General features: G+C 34.2%; 1 protein-coding gene across 2 annotated transcripts in view; it reads right to left on the bottom strand.

The window, feature by feature from the left end:
- Positions 1–17,823, bottom strand: part of ACYP2 (acylphosphatase 2) — a 220,009-nt gene that overhangs the window by 187,100 nt on the left and 15,086 nt on the right. For both annotated transcript variants that reach the window (XM_020996282.1, XM_020996281.2), the window contains exons 2-3: positions 9,090–9,106; positions 1,730–1,839 (exon numbers count right to left, since the gene is read on the bottom strand). In XM_020996282.1, the coding sequence (XP_020851941.1) occupies positions 1,730–1,839; positions 9,090–9,092 (113 nt within the window). In that variant the 5' untranslated portion in view covers positions 9,093–9,106. The remainder of the gene's footprint in view (positions 1–1,729; positions 1,840–9,089; positions 9,107–17,823) is intronic.

The raw sequence follows: 17,823 nt of genomic DNA, 5'->3' as shown, positions 1-17,823 counted from the left end.
CTCTTATTTTTTTGAAAATAGAGATATCATATGTTATGTGCACTTTCAGATGAAGTCAGTGTATTATTAATTTTACTTTGTTAAAAAAGACTTCCTGAAATGAGAGTGATCTATAAATGCTTATAATGTTAAAACAAAAATATCAACAAAACTATTTTTAAAAGAGGTCTATTGGAATGTGTCAAGGGGAACTGTACTTGTATAAAGGTAAGAACTGCATGTTTATCCAATTTGCAAATGACATGGAGCTAAAAGGTATAACCAACTAACACTGTGAATAACAGAGACAATATCCAAAAAGCTCTCAACAATCTAAAATAATAGTCCAAATAAAATAAGATGTAATTTAACAGAGACAGATATCTGTTAAGCCTTACACTTGGGTTTTAAAAATTAATTTCACAAATATAAGATGGGAGAAGTTGTGTCTAGATAGAATTTTTTCTGAAATACTTTTAGTGGAATACAAGTTCATTGTTAATCTTAAGTGTGAAATAGAAGCCAAAGAAGGTAATGCTGTAAGAGGTAGCAATTAGAGAAGCAAAATGTACCAGTCTAGGGAGGTAACTGACAGTCTCTATGTACTATTACTCCCTGATAAGACCACATAGAAGGCTTTTGATAAGATGAAAAGCAGCAAAACGAGGGTGAACAGGAACGTAATGAACCTAAAGATTATATCATACGAGGACTGGTTTAAGGAACTAGGATTTGCTTCACCTAAAGAAAAGGAGATGTTGTGAACCATAACAGCTGTCTTCAAGTACTTAAAGGGCTATAACATGACATAATGATTAGGAGTGTTCTGTTGACCCTAGAAAGCAGAATTAAGAACAATGGGTGAAGGTTACAGAGAGAGAGAGAGATTTAGGCTTAATGCAAGAAAATAAATTATTAACAATTAGAGCTATACAAAAGTATAATGGGCCACCTCAAAAGGTATCAGGTTCCCCTTCACTGCAGGTCTTTAAGTAGAGACCAGATAACTATTTGTCAGTGATGCTGTAGAGAGGAGTCAGTAAATCATCCTCTAAAGTCCCCTAAAGCTCTTGGATTATATGTTAATGGAGAAGAAAGAATGAACAGGCCCAATAGAAATTGGAAAAGAATGTCTATGAGTTCCCTAAAGTTTCATGGAATTTTACCAAGGAGATATCTTCTAGGCCCTCAGAAGTAGCTGATGCTCCTGGAGACATCACTGCCGTCAAAGTTTCAAGCTAAATCCTATCTCTTCTGCTTGCTCCTATGTATTAAAACATCATTTTTTGGTTTTGTTATACCATACAAACTAAAACTGTTGCATCATGATTCAGGCATTCCCCACGTAACATCGCCCTGACCAACACAATTTCACAATAATTGCATTAGCATATTATTACCAAATTCTACCATAACATCATGAAACCTCACTGTAAACCGTGTTCATTTGATCACCAGAGATATAACTCAAGCATTTAACACTGATAGGAATTATCACTTGAACCCCAGCAATGGTAACTATCCAACAGTATTGAGTATTTTATTTTAGCTAATCTGTTTTTGTGGAACTGATGAACAACATTAAGCAAGTATACTTCTGACAACAATGTGACAAGCTTTTAGGAAAAGACTAACTTTTAATTTTTGGAAATAAATACCTTTATAAACATTTTACTGACTGCCTTTATATTTTCATTTATTAATCTTGCTATTTCAAGTGGTAAGTATTGAAGATATTTTTATTACTTACATGGAGTTGACTTTATCTTCAGGACCTTGAACTTGGCCTGTTACCGTTCCTTGTCTAGTATTCTTAACCCAGCCAACAACTCCCATCTTCTTAGCTTCACCTTCTGCGTACTACACAAACAGGAAAACAAGAGAGAGGACAGTCCACTTGGCATCAAAAGTCTAGATTTATAGTAAATTTGGCTCTAAAAATTTAAAGAACACTAACTTAAGGATTGTCATTTCTTTTCTTAAGGTATATAGCGACGAACATTACATATCTCAACTATAGTGAAACTTGGTATTTGTTCTAGATTCCATCTAAAGCTGACAGGGCTCTCAGATGCCCTCTAGTCTAACTCTCACATTTTACAGAAGAAGGAACTGAAAGCCAGGGGAGTTAAGTTATCCAAGGTCTCATAGGTAGTAAGCATCACAATTGGGATTTAAAATTGTCTCCAGAGTCAGTCTCTCTCTCTGCCTCCAAACATGGTAATTATGAATTTATTTAAAAAGCAACTTCCACACTATTTCTAGAATAAATACATATCCAGCTTTATATTACAAATTACATTTATATTACCAGATAATGATCCTTCACATTCAGAAAGACAATTTGGAGGTACTACAAGATCCTCAGTCAAAGAAAGCTAAAATTCAGTATACACTGCCTACCAAGGCAGGAAAGTAAATTTATACACACACACACACACACACACACACACACACACACACACACATATTTTAAATGTTATCAACTATTAATTACTTCAGCAACTTAGTATATTTGGGCATTACCATAGTAGGACGCTATTCTGACATTTTCTTGTTTCTGGACTTGCAAAAAAGGCATACTAGCCAACTTTCATTTCTACCTGCTCAAGATTTTCTGGTAGAGGATTAATATGGTCAGATTTTTTTTAGGGTTATCAATCTGGTAGTTTTGTAGGATATGACTAGAAGATGGGAGAGACTAGAAACATGTGATAATTGGACAATTCACTGGTGACCATTGTATTTTGTTATCCTTGCATCTTAATAACTGGATCTGGGGTATAATTTTAATTTGTATGGAGGGAAGGCAGACATTAAGGTTCAATAACTTTTGAAAAACACTGTGTTCCAATACGACTATTACAGATATGTTTTGCATGATTACACATGTATAACCTATATCAAATGGTTTGCCTTCTCAATGAGTGCGAGTGGGGATAGAAGGGAGAGAATTTGGACCTCGAAGTTTTAAAAACAAATGTTAAAAACTCTTTTTATATGTAACTGGGGAAAATAAAATATTAAATAAATACAAAGAAAAAGAAAAAAAGAAAGGTGGCTAAATTCTGACAGCAGATTGAGTCTTGAAGTAGCAATGGGGAATAAATAGTAAAAAGACAAAAAAAGAATAACATTGTATCCTATTTAGAGTTCAAGGTACTGCAGGGCATAAGTTCCATAACATTCCTAATTAAATAAACTAATATAGACCAACAAAGTTCTATAGCAAAAATCCTATAGACCTGTAAAGAATCTTAGAAGTCATTGAGTCCAAACCTGTCCTTTACAGATGAGGAAACTAAGGCCCAAAAAGTTAGATCACTTTCCCCAGGATCACACAATAACTAAAGTGTCTGCAGCAGAATTTGAATCCATGTTTTCTTGATTCCATATCCAGCTTTCATCAGCATCGCACTGCCTCTCAGATTTGCAATTTAATATAATAAAGCCTTCTTTATTATGCTTAGGCATTAGAGAGCTGTCAGGGTGTCAAAAAAGAAAGTAATAAACTACATAAGCAAGTTCTGTCTACAGACCAATGAAAAAGGAATAACAGTTGGTAAGAGGTAAGCTAATATGAAGTACAAAATGAGCAGAATCAAGAGAACAGTGTATACAGTAACAGCAGTATTGTTTTAAGAACAACTTTGAAGGACCAAGTCATTCTGACTAACACAAATACCCAAATTAACTGCAAGGATTGTATGAAGGAAGATGCTGCTTGCATCCAGAGAAAACAACTTGTGTTTAATGGCAGCCAACCACAGGTTGGGAGTGGGGGGAAGGGGGAAAGTTACATGATAACTTTGTAGTACATTTTTAAGGAATAGCAAGTTGTACATAATAGATCTTCAATTGCAGGTGCAATCCTCTGTTTTTCTATTCCACTTTGTTATAGAAATGTTTGTTTTATTTCTTAAGTTGGTATAAAATAAATAAATTTAATTTTTAAAAAAGAGGCTAGCTAATATTAGGACATAAAGCTTTTGGAAACTAGCTATTTTTTGTTTCCAATTAGGTTTGTTAAAGTATTTCAATTATATTTTACATGACTACTACATATGTATAACCTATATAAAATTGCTTGCCCTCTCAGGGAAGGGTTGGGGAAGGAAAAAAATCTGGAACTCAAAAATTTTAAAAATTAATGTTAAAACTGTTTTTATATGTAATTGGGAAAAAATAAAATATTAAGAAATAACAAAAAACAAAGTACTTCAATGGCTCCTGCCATTACCAGTTTACTTATTCACTTCCCATATCTGAATAACAAACTTTGAATTATATTTTTAAAATATCACATTGTCTCAGATCAAAATGCCATAGTTCGAGTCAGCCCTAAACACTGAATAAGTAAGAGTTCACCTGCACATAATTTGGGGGACAGAGAGACATGATACATCTCTGAACTTCCCCCATTAGGTATTAAATTGTGTTAAGCACTGCCCTTCCCTGTAGCTGACTTTAAGAAATTTACTGATTAAAACTTATTGTCTTTTGTTTTCACATTTTTCAGTGTATCTTTCCCCCTTCCCAAGAGCCATCTAGCTGCTTCTAGTACTCTGCCATTATATATAATGCTAATTTTTGGTCATAGATATTTTTATCATGTTAACATATATACATATAAATGTATTAGATGATATAGTGTCTATATTCATAAACGAAAATTCTATCGCATCACAAAAAAAGATAAGATTAAGTAATGCAATAATATATGTACACATACATTTATGTATCCACATACATATGTAAATACACATATTTTTAAAGATTGGTTCCCCCTATCTTGCCCAGGCTTTAAACGCAGTGGCCACTCATGGACCCACTATTGACTGGCAGGAAAGTTTTGAACTGTTCTATTTTGGACCCCTTGCCCAAATAGGGGCTCATTTAGTGTAGGACTTAGTGTGGACTTAGTGTGGGCTTAGTGTGGACATCTATAGCTCAAACTTCTGACCTCAAGCAATCCAATAGTTTCAGCCTCACCAGTTGCAGGGATTACAGGCATGCACTACTATGCCAAGTTGCATGTATGTTTATTACTGCTATTGGTTCAGCATCTACAGTTCCTTTCAAAATAATGTAGTTTCCTTTTTTCCTTGCTTTATTCTCTTTATGGATCATTTTCTAATCTATTTTGAAATTTTATTTTCAGATTTATGAGCTCTGCCTTTATTTTCTTCCTTATTTACTCTGTTATTCATGAGGTTAAAGTTTCTGAATTATGAATTTCCCCTTCTAACAAATTTCTGTTACTGCCTTTATTAATCTTGTCTTATAATGCCTTTTTTATCTGTACTTCACCCATCCTCATACTTTCCTCAATTTCAGAGGGAAGCAATGTTGGATAGAAGCACTGCCATGTCACAGTCATTGCCATAGATAGATAGATAGATAGATAGATAGATAGATAGATAGATAGATAGATAGATAGATATGTATATATAAAAAGTCATGAAGTCCAGTCTTATCTGGAGTTCTTCCCATTATCATTCTCCTTCTCAGTGGCCTTTCCCTTCTCCTAGGCCAAGATGCTGCCCATGGAGGTACGATGTTTTCTCAGAATAAGTTGCATCCAATGCACCAAATTCTCCCCTCAAATCAGATTCCTCCAGGAATGAGTATGAGGAGGTTCTAACAGATCTAGGAAAAGGAAAAGGGATCCCACAGTTGCCACCAGGCACTGGAAAAGGCTGGTGAGGGATGGGTGTTCAATGATCACTTTGACTATTACAGTTCTCCTGTCTTAACTCCTAAGGATTTTAATTTGTTGGGGTTCTGTCTTCTTTATTTTATGGACTTAACTGTAATTATTCTCCATGAGGAATGTAATTTTTTCCCCTCTTTTTTCCTTTTGTGAGGGTTAGAAATTTAAGGCATATAAAATTATCAAGTATATAAAGTAACAAATCTTGCTAGTCATGTGACCCAGAAACTTTTGAAATACAATTTTAAAAAAACAAAATCCCTAATACTTTCCATAATTTAATTTAGTAAGTTTGCTTTTCTGATAATAGAAACTGAGAAAGCATGAGAATTTTGGATACTTTAGGAAAAGGAAAGGATGCTGAAAGGCTGATCCTTCTACTTGCACCACTGATCCCATTCCCTTTTGCCTCCATAGCACCTTATTCCAACATTATTGTTCTCTCTCTTTCTCCCTTCGCTATCAAACTTGTTGAAAAAAAATGTTCTACACCTGATGCCTCCACTTCCTGACTACTTTCTTCAACTCCTTCCAATTAGGTCCACTCCCATAACTGTATTGAAATTTAACAAAGGTCACTAATAATCACCTAATCACAAAATCCAACAGCCTTTTTTCAGTCTTCATGCTCTTTAAAGTCTCTACACCTTCTGACTCTGCTGACCAGCCTCTCCTACTTGAAATTCTATCCTACCTTTGTTCCAGAGATACCACCACATTAACTACATCTCCTGTGTTGGCTCTTCATCTTCTTCCTGATCCCTCTGTCAAGGACATGGTTGTCATCATTATTTTAAAAATTACCGAATGCCTAAAATTATTATGGCACTCCGTAATGTTGCAAAGAAGAAAAGCACACAAACAAGGAAAAGAAATCATATGAATAGAACAGGGATACAATATTCAACTAAATTCAATAAACATTTCTCTAGCACTGACATAAGAGAAAAAGTAAAATATTCCTAAAGAGCTCAATGGTGTTTTGAAAAACAAGACAACAAAACAACAATACCAATTGCCAAAATTTATTCCCTACAATATTTTGTTTTATAGGATCTAAATGTTAATTCCTCTCAAATTGCCTAAAATCAAGTTTAAGCGGATATCAATTATACTTCCAAGAGAAACCAAATAAAGATTGTTTCCATGTAGTATACATAATACCTTTTCCCTCTATTAATACCTAATATAGCCATAACTTTATTAATGCATTTGAATACCTTCTTCTGGTATTTAAATGTGTGCAAAAGTTCACTGCTTTCTAACTAAAGACAGCTAAAAATGGGCATGTGCAGAAGGGAGAAAAGGGACTTGGACTTTAATAATTCCCCCTTTTTACCATTTAAATGTACAACATATGCTGGAAAATAGTAGCTATAAGAACAAGTTAGAAACTAGAATTATTTAGTCTGCAGGAAAGAATGAAAAATGAATATCTTTAGCTCTATGAAAATAGTGACCAGTTTTTTCTCTATCTCTACTGAGGCAGAATAAAGGGGAATGTTAGATTTTAATCTAACATGAGAGTAGAATTTTTTTCAAATTCCCTGTTACAAATGGAACATTTGTAATTTCTCCACTATTATAGATGTAGTTTACTTAGCAATGTATTTGGCAAAGTCACACTACTCTTGTGGAAAAGACGGTGATATATGGGCTAATTCATAATAAAATTAGACTGGTTGCTGGTATTCTAAATGTAAATGACCCATGAATGGACATGAGGCAGCTAGCTGGCACAGTGGATAGAGTGCCAGGCTTGGAATCAGGAAAATTCATTGTCATGAGTTCAAATCCTGCCTTGGCCATTCACTAGCTATGTGACCCTGGGCAAACCACAACCCTGTTTGCCTCAATTCCTCATCTGTAAAATGAGCTGGAGAAAGAAATGGCACACCACTATAGTATTTTTTCCAAGAAAACCCCAAATGGAGTCACAAAGAGTAGGACACAACTGAAATAACCAAACAACAAGTGGACATACTACTGAAAGTACTGAACTGTTATCAATCTCAACATTATCATTAGAAATTCAGGAAATTAGAAATTGGAAGAAAGAAGGAAATAGAAGATAAATGGAAAAATGACTCACAAGTTTTCTTAGAGATATAAAAGAATCAGTAAATTTGGTTTTATTGTACTTCAAAGACAACAAGAATCATCATTTTGTAGGACACTTGGTAAACTCATTTGAAATATTCAACTAAATATGTGCAAAAAGTTTACCATGAAAATGTAGGCTATGCACCAACCACTAGTTGCAGAAGATCAAGAGGAGAGAAATTTTAAGAATGTCATTAAAACCCTCCAAATGAAACCATTATGCATTTTGATACTCAGTTATTTCAGTGAAAAGATATTAACATGGGATAGTGGTAAAGAAGAAACTGGAAAATCTGAGGTAAGAATAGGGACTGAGGAACTGTCTTGTTTGACTATACTTAATAGCTACAAGGGATAACTTTTATTTGGGAGAAGCAGGTATTTGGTCATAGTAGTTTAAAAATATACAGAAGAGAGTATGAAGAATTTCAGGAGACACAGAAGCGGGATGGTATTGATGCTATCATATTAAATTTAATATATACTTAAAAAACAAGTTACACACAATATTAACATTTTCTCATACAATCCTCTTTTCTATATTATTTGTCTATGCAAGTGTTCATACTTGATGATCTTTTAATTTAAAAATAAAAAATTAAGATATATGTGTGCATATATTTATATACATGCATGCACACACATACAATATTGTGTTATAATATATGTGTGTATATATCTATATTATATATATGTATATATCTTATCTAAAAATATATGGCATACAGAACTTTTTGAAAGTTTGTAACTCAACAGAATGACAAAATCCAACTCCAGAAGAGATGGAAATTCCTGAAACATTATTCTTGGTTTTACACGATTCATGCTTTGTTCAGAGGGTTTATTTTGTTTCCTCAGTGATCTTGCATTGTTTACACTGCATATCTAGTCAAAGTGAAAAAAGCCACATTTCATGTTTGATATTTAAAACTAAATTTTTTTAAAGAGAATTTGCTATAAGTACAAAGGACATCTTGAAATTCATAGCAAGGATAAAAAAAATACTCATCATATTTGTTACTATTGAGAATATTTTAATGTTTCTAAATCACAGCAAAACTCTGAGGAGAAAAATTATTTTTGAAGAGACTATTTTAATCTTAACATTCTGCATTTATGTATAATGAGAATAGTCCAGAAACAAAGTATATTAGTTAAATACTACAGGCTGTCAATGGAACATGTGGTGAAACTTTCTGATTTTGAACACTATTAGGATAGTATAATGTTCTGTCACCAGAACATTAGTACTTTTGAAAACAGGGAGGGGAAAAAAGACTGTGTACTGACTTACCATTCTGAAGCAGACACCTGTTAGGAAAAAAAAGATAAAAAAGAAATATCAGTTAATCTTACTATAACAGAATGTTACCAGTTTATAAATGATTATACTTTGAATTATTATACTTTGAATAAATTATTATATTTGATTAAATTTGCTTACTGACAAACTAAAATTTTTAAATAATATACTTTATTTAAGAGACAATTATAAATAAAAGCTGGTGATATTCATTTAGAATATGGATAATGTTTGATTCTTCAAATTATATTTGATTCTTTTAATATGAAAACAGAAGGGGAAGACAATTTTAAGACAGAATACTAATGTTTGATCCTAAGGTATTTTTAAAGTGCTAAATAACACACCATATATGTTTTACACAAAAAGCAAGGAATCAAAAGACACAAAGAACTTCCAGTAAAATTCACTTATCTTCAAATTATACTTCTTATATTTAAAAAAGACCAAATATAGTAAAAATGTCCATTTGAATTGTATGTTCATATAAATTCTAGAACCAAACACAATTATTAACAATAACTATGACCAAATAAGAAATAGAATCACAGGAAATAACATGGATAATTTTGATTACATGAAATTTAAAAGTTTTTGCTCAAACAAAACAGTGCAGCCAAAATTTGGAGGAAAGTGGAAATAGGGATAAAAAAATTATATCAAATTTCTCTAAGAAAGGCCTCATTTTTTAAATGTATAGGGAACTAGGTCAAATTTATAAAAATAAGAGCCATTCTCCAATTGATAAATGGTCAAAGGATGTGAACAGGCAATTTTCAGAAGAAAACAAAGCTATCAATAGTCACATGAAAAAATATTCTAAATCACTACAAATTAAAGAAATGCAAATTAAAACTCTGAGGTACCAACTCATAACCTCCCAGATTAGCTACTATGACAGAAAAGGAAAATGACAAATGCTAGAGGGAATGTGGATTCTTTGATCCATTAATGCCACTACTAGGTCTATATCACAAAGAGATCAAAGAAAAGGGAAAAGGAGCTATTTGTACAAAAATATTTATAGCAGCTCTTTTTATGGGGGAAAAGAATTGGAAATTGAGAGGATGTTAATCAGTTAGGAAATGCCTAAATAAGTTGTGTTATATGAATATGGTGGAATACTATTGTGGTATAACAAATGATGAGGCAAATGGTTTCAGAAAAACCTGAGACTTATATTAACTGATACAAAGGAATGAGCAGAACCAAGAGAACATTGTATACAGTAACAATAATATTATTGTTGATGATGAGCTATGAAAGACATAGCTACTCTGATCACTACAATGATCTAAGATAACTCCAAAGGATCCATGATGAAAAATGGTATCTACATCCAGAGTGAGGACTGATGAACAGACTGAAGAATCCTTTTTCAAATTTTCTTTGGGTTTCTTGCTTCTTGTTGTTGTTGTGGTTGTTTTTGCAACATGGATACTATGCAAATATGTTTTTCATGACTTCACATATATAATTGCTATCATATTGTTTTCAAGAGGGAGAGAGAAAATTTGGAACTCAATTTTTTAAAAAATTAATGGTAAAATAAATAAATTTTTAAAAATAGACATGACTAACGTGGCTATTGAAACCTTAGTACTAGTGGTAATTAGTTCAACTGCAGTGAAAAACTTTTAATCTTTCTGGTTCAGATTACATGAAATTGGCATTTTTAGTCATGCATATACCTCAGTAGGGCTACTAATATAACATCCAGGCCCTTCTGACATTTATGAATGCCACAACTATTTAAACCATTTACTCACAATGATGACAGAGAAATCATTTGCTCTAAGGTGGTAAGTTAATATGTTCTGAAGGATTTTTAAAGGGATTTCTACTCACAGGCAAGCTTCTAAGCCTGTCCTTTGAAGTTAAATTCTTCACTCTGGTGAATTTATTTTTGCATTGAGATATCCTATGAAATCAATGTATCAGGCAAATTTAAACCCAATTCAGCATATTAAATAACAAATATGATTGAGTTATTGAAAATAATTTGACAATGCAATCACTTTATAAATTACCTGTAGAGCCCAAAGAAGAGATAGATATATACGTATATACATATATATATATATATGCAAGTGTGTATTTATTAAATATATATTATGCACATAAATTAGTGGAGTTTTGGAACTCTGCTCAAATGACTGTAAAACTATAGGCCACCATTGTACACACAATGATTTGATTGAATTGAAAAGAAATTTGCCTTGTAACATGGCTAAACCATGATACAGAATGGCATATCCATGCTAAGCACAAATTTTTCACCATATCCCCAAACTCTAGAATTATGAGATAACCCTTAAAGTTTAAAAAAAAATCACCTCACTTCAGTGGGTCTCAGTTTCATTTGTAAAATGAAAGGAATGAAGTGGATGATGCCTTAAGGTTGTTTCTAGCTCTAAATTCTATGATCCTATTAGATAATTATGGGGAACATAAATGGAAGTACTACTTTATAAAATGGCTAGTCTGGGCTTCACTATGCCCTCCAGGAACCTCACCATCCTGCAAGATTATATCAACTCTAGAATTCACACTTCATCAGTAACCTTTCCCTCCCACTGACTGGAAAAAGTGGAAAGTGAAGAGTGGAAAACTCCTCTCACATCCTCCATTTTAAGGAGGGCACCCAGGCTAACTATCTCTTCATTTCTCACCTGCCTGTATTCCTCTGTCCTTCCTCATTCCTACAGCTGGGTACCTTCCCTCCCCTTTTCAGCTTCCTTTTTATTTACTGTCTTCCCATATTCAATTGTGAGTTGAGGGCAAAAACTGTCTTTTTTTAAACCTTACTTTGTATACTCAGATTAGCACAGTATCTGGCATACAGCGCGCACTTAAAAATGTTTATTGACTAATTGATAGGTATGTGGTAAGCACTCAGTACTTTTTTGATTCATCCTTCTAAGCTATCCACTCATTCATATAAATTGTGGCTAAACTTGAGAAGGTGGTATAAAATATATGTCTCCACTTAAAAGCAGATTTGAGAATCATTAGCATAGAGACGGTAGATACCTATAATATCTATATTTCCTGATCTCCAGTCTCACATCGTCAACTGCCTACTGGACATTATAACCTAGATATCCCATAGAAATCTTCAATTCAGCAAGTCTAAAACTGAACTCATTATATTTTCTCTTAACCCCTCATTTCTTTTCAACTTCCCAGTTACTATAGAAGACACCACCATCCTCTCAGTCATCCAGGCTTGCAACCTAGATATCATCCTTGACTCTTCTATCTCGCTCTCCATATCCAATTTGTTGTCAAGACCTGCTGATTTTACCTTTGTAACATCTCTCAAATATACCCCCTTCTCTCCTCTGACATGGTCACCAGTCTGGTGGAGACCCTTATCACCTCACACCTGGACTACTGTAGGACTACTCAAGCCTGTTGGTTAGTCTCTGCTGCCACAAGTCTCTCCTACTCCAGTCTCATCTCCACTTAGCTACCAAAGTGATTTTCATAAAGGGCAGGTCTGCTATGGCACCTTCCTATTCAATAAACTCCAGTGGTTCCCTAACATCAGAAGAATCAAATATAAAATCTTTTATTTGGTGTTCAAAGCCCAGGTTATGAATAATCTGCTTTTCCCACCTTTATAGTCTTCTTACACCTTATACCTACTTCCTCCTCTCCCCATCATATACTCTGATATTTATTGACACTGACCTCCTTGCTGTTCTTCACATAAGAAACTCCATCTTCCAACTTTGGACATTTTTCACTAATTACCTACCATGCCAGAATGTTCTCCTTCCTCATCTCTATTTCCTGGCTTCACTAGATTCTTTGAAGTTCCAGCTAAAATCTCACCTTCTACAAGAACCTTTTCTCAATCTCTCTTAATTACAGTAGCTCTCTCTATTCCAAATTTATCCTGTATGTAGTTTATTTGTAGAAAGGTTTTTTTGCATGTTGTCTCCCACATTAGACTGTGAGCTTCTTAAGAGCAAGAACTGCCTTTTGCCTTTCTTTTTATTTCTAGAGCTTAGAACAGGGTCTGACACAGTAGATGCTTAATAAATGTTAATGGACTAACTAGTTCCAGCAGGACTCTGACAAATTCATAAAACAAAGCATTCCATAAAGATTATTGATGTAATGGAGTGCTTAGGAGTAAAGGCCTAACTTTTGAGTTTCCCCTAATGTATAACCTGCCTTCTCACAGAACACTCCTTGGCATGACTCTGAGACAGAATTCAAAATTCCAATATTCTTTTGTTGTTATGTTTATATCTATCAGTTTATCTTTGTGTAGCTGAACTGTGTTGCCTGGGGAATTATTTGCTATTCCTATGTACTATATCTCCCACAAGGTTGTGAATGCTAAGTATACATGAAAGTTAATTTTCCAGTAGCCTCTGGGAAATGAAGACATCACTGGGCACAGAACACAATGGAATCGGGGGCTGTACTGCTCCATACTACTGCTGTCATTAGTTTTGTGCATCATGAACCACATGTGCATCAGCCTCTGAAGGCACTTGACTGAGTCCAAATCTCAGCTCTGGCTTTAGGCAAGTTATTTAACTTCTATGAGCTTCAGTCTTCTAAGGCCCTGTCTAATCTATTCATGGGATCCCCAAGAAATCTGTAGATCTCAGCTTAAGAACCCCTGCTCTAAAGAGGGAAGCCTGATCAGATCAGGAAATAATAAGACTAATGATCAGACTAAAAGAAGGAATAGGTCTGACTGACTCAATTAATAGTAGTTTCTCTTGAATTAACCTTTGACCAGATAGAAAAGAGACTCTTTAGATGAAGTGGTTAAGGAGAGATTAAATGGCTTTAGGAAAATGATTCTCAAGGGTGTACCAATTTTGTTGTTCAGTTTCAGTCATATCCAACTCTTCACGCCCCGTTTGGAGTTTTCTTGGCAAAGACACTAGCATGATTTGTCATTTCCTTCTCTACTTCATTTTACAGATGAGGAAACCAAGGCAAACAGGATTAAGTAACTTGCTCAGGATCATACTGATATGTGAGGTTGGATTTGGACTCAGGCCTTCCTGACTTCAGGCCCTGCACTATATCTACTACACCACCTAGCTGCCTTAGGGAGTGCCAATGTAGTGACTATTACTATTCCATAAAGGAAATTGTTGCCTAGACTTTCCACACCCTTCTCCTGTCCCTGTTTTGTATTGATTATGGAATTTATAACTGTTATTGAACCCTATCCACTGTAACTTGGAAATGCTTGGGCAGAGGGATTTTTAAAGGCAGGATAAATTTCTGTCCCTTTGTTTCTTCTCTCTAAGCAGAGATGCTTTGAAATATTTAATTAGCAAATTTGTCTCTGGCAGAGTTATCCCTAAAACATAGAGTACAGAATTTTTCTTCCATAGTTAAATGGTGCCTTTGGACTTAGATATGCCACACTTGACAAAAACCAGCATGACTTCGGACTCCCTACTCTGAAAGACTTCCATAGCCAACTAAATAGAGGTAAGGAAACTTTTAAATTCCTATAAGAATGCTTTATTTGTTTGAGGGTTTTTTAAGGGTATAGTGTCCCAGTCTTATTGATTCTTATAGTGTCACAGAATCAGATCAATTAAGAAAAGGCTAAGTCTGTCAGGCACACTAAGAAATATTTGCTCACGTTTCTATTCATAACCATGCCTGTCAGACCCGACTTTATTCGTGTATGTGGATTTATTCTGAATTTAGATATGTAGTTCAGTAATGAGTAAGATCAATTACACAGAAAAACTGGGAAGCTGCTGAAAAATACCCAGCGGAGCTGGAATAAGAGGCATTTAGGCAGCAATAAGCTACAAAACTATTCAGGTTGTGGCTGAGGCCAGAATTCTGTTGGCCAGTGAGGTCTAAAGTTATGTTCCTAGTTGGGTGAGCCTTTAATTGAGTTTCATTGGTTGGTGGGATTTGTTTTTTGTTGGTTTTTTTGTTGTTGTTGTTGGATGGTTTTTTCTTTGATTTTTTTTGGGGTCACATTCCCCATTACTAATAAGAGAGTATCCAGAGGTATGCTGGTAAATGTTTAACATGTGGCTCTCTAGAAAAATGCACACATGAAACATCTTTAAGTTTAACCAGCATTATTTCCTCCATCACTTCCTTAAATCCAGACAATAAACAAAAGAATAAATTAAACCATGATTTGTAGCATTTTCCAGTGCCAGAATGAGCTGGCTTCAGCATACTCAAGTAGCCAACAAGGTCAGGAGTCCTCCAGCATAAGAAATGAGGCATCTAAAGATAGAGATGCCTTTGTATCAGAAATGACTGTAAAAATGCAGAGCAACACTAAGGGCTACAGAAACAAGACCAGATTTCCTGTTTTATGGATGAAGATTAGACCCACCGGCCAGTGAAATACAGAATTATGTTTCTCCTGTCACTGAGATCTAAAGCCAGAGAACCCAGGTGGATGAGAATGGAATTAGGCTCTTTTACAGGTTTGACAGGCTTTGAGAACAGGTCCTTCACGATATAAGTTAGGTCAGACTTGGGTATCCAACTTTGGAAAAGGATGGATAGGCCCTCAGCGTAGAGATTAGAACATATAAAAATACAACTGCTCCAGGAAACGGCAGCATTTATATCTCAATTACTTCAGAAATGAAACTTGCAAATTCGTAGACAAACTGAATTGGTATTTCAGGCTAACATTTTTCAGAGGAAGCATCCTTTAATCTAAAATAATAGTCCACTCAATAGATTTTAAGGAAGCTACACGAATGGTTGTTTGCAACAAAATATTTATTTTTACTGTTTATGTGAGTCTATTGTTATTTGTTCCATAAAACAGTGTTTAATTCCTAAAGACAAAAAAATAAAGTTAATTTAAAAGCTTTTCTCTCCAATGAATCCAAAAACAGATAAAACCCCCTAAAACTGTTTTTGCAATTTTCAGCTGCTTAAGAAACCCATCCTGTAGGTATTGTCCTTTTAACTTTTTCTCTTTTCTCCAACTTGAAGGGGGGCTTCTTTAACTCTTAGAAAAATAGCCTTAAGGAGAGGTGTGCTTTAAGGAAGAAAGGCCAAAAAAAATTTTTTTTAAAGGTCATATTTCTTTTTTTGTAGAGGAAAAAAAGATTTGCCGGACCCCAGTGGGATTCTCTGAATGATTTGGCAGGATTTGATTGCCTATTATATTAAAAGCAAAGTCAACTAATAGGAATAGAACAGCCTATGAAGTTGACAAGTTATAAAAAAGCAAATTGAAAATACTAAGGGGGAAAGGGTGGGGGGAGGGAGGGAGAGAAAGAGAGAGAAAGAGGGAGAGAGGGAGAAAGGGAAGGAGATGGGGGAGAAAGAGAGAGACAGAGACAGACAGAGAGAAAGAGAGATTGATTAGGTCAATAAATCTGGAAGTTTCACCTCTGATCACCCAGGAGTGAAGTTATGCAATGGATTTGAGATGCATAAGAAAATTGTGCTAGTTCATTGACAGATTCAGTGGAGGAATAAATGTATAGGACTAGCAAAGCAATTGGAATATTTGAAAGCAGTGAAGTATAAGGTAAAGAAATTATGTTTTAAAGTGAAAAACTGAAACAATACAAAGAAATGCAATTCTGTGATTTACAAGAATCATTCTAGGTCAACCAGAGTCAGTAACAGGGAAAAAAGACTTAAAAGTAGCTTAAATTGACAGTCTAATCTTGAAGCTGAATTTAAAAATGCAATAAGAAAAATATGAAGATACGCTTGACACTAGTACATTTGAAAAAGCAACAATGACTATAACAAATACACAAAAGAATAGGCACTGTTTATAAACAGCAGGGAAGAAGACAGTAATAGGCAGGGAGAGACTAAAGCCTGCTGAGAAAGAAGGTAACATGAAGGAAACAATCTCCTGGCTAAGGGGGAATCAAATGGGGGATAATCGGTGTTACGGACAGTAACGACAGCACATTTTATAGCTATGAGGTCAAAGTGATAATTATTCTATACTGCAACCAGAACAGAAAAACAAAATTAGAGATACAATCATAGAATGCTTTTCTGTATAGATAATTTAAAGATGTACTCAACTGTATTGATTTTATTAGATTGGTAATAATTTTTGTTTCATATTTTATATTTTATTTCATTAGATTGTTATATTCTATGTATATAAGTTTTTTGCACTATAATTTTGGAAAACAGACATACAAAAGGGCTGCTAATATTTGAGAATGATACCTAGAATGGGGTATATTTATTCAAGTAATCAATCTCTTCTGCTGACCTTTGACCAAGAAGAAAGGAGAATCCTTACAAGAGGTTACAGAGATTGAAAGATTTTAGGGAAATGACTTTTCAGGGTGCACAAAAAATTAAGTGAATACTATTCTATTTGATGAACTAAAACTATTGCCTAGACTTTGTTCATATTTGATCTTGGTTGTGGAATCTGTCTTTGTCCTTAAACTCTATAAATTTTAATTTGAAAATTACTTGGATAGAGAAATTTTAAAAGGCAGAATGGATTTCTTTCCTTTTTGATTTTCTCTAAGAAGAGATACTTAGAATTAATTTGTCTTTAGTAGATTTGTGTCTAAAACACAGCACAAAATTTTTCTTCCATACTATGCAATTATATTTAGTGTGTATATATTCAGAGGGAAAGGAATATTTGAGCTGAGCCTCAAGGAAAATCAGGATTCTAAAAGATGGTATAATGAAAGAAAGAGCACTACAAGAATGGTGAAAAGATAAGAAATGGAATGTCATGTGTAAGGAG

The sequence above is a fragment of the Phascolarctos cinereus genome, unplaced genomic scaffold, assembly GCF_003287225.1.
Source record: "Phascolarctos cinereus isolate Bilbo 61053 unplaced genomic scaffold, phaCin_HiC Scaffold_2;HRSCAF=192, whole genome shotgun sequence".
In the NCBI taxonomy this organism is placed as follows: Eukaryota; Metazoa; Chordata; class Mammalia; order Diprotodontia; family Phascolarctidae; genus Phascolarctos; species Phascolarctos cinereus.
The sequence above is the reverse complement of the archived record's forward strand: the minus strand, read 5'-3'. Positions and strand labels throughout refer to the sequence as shown.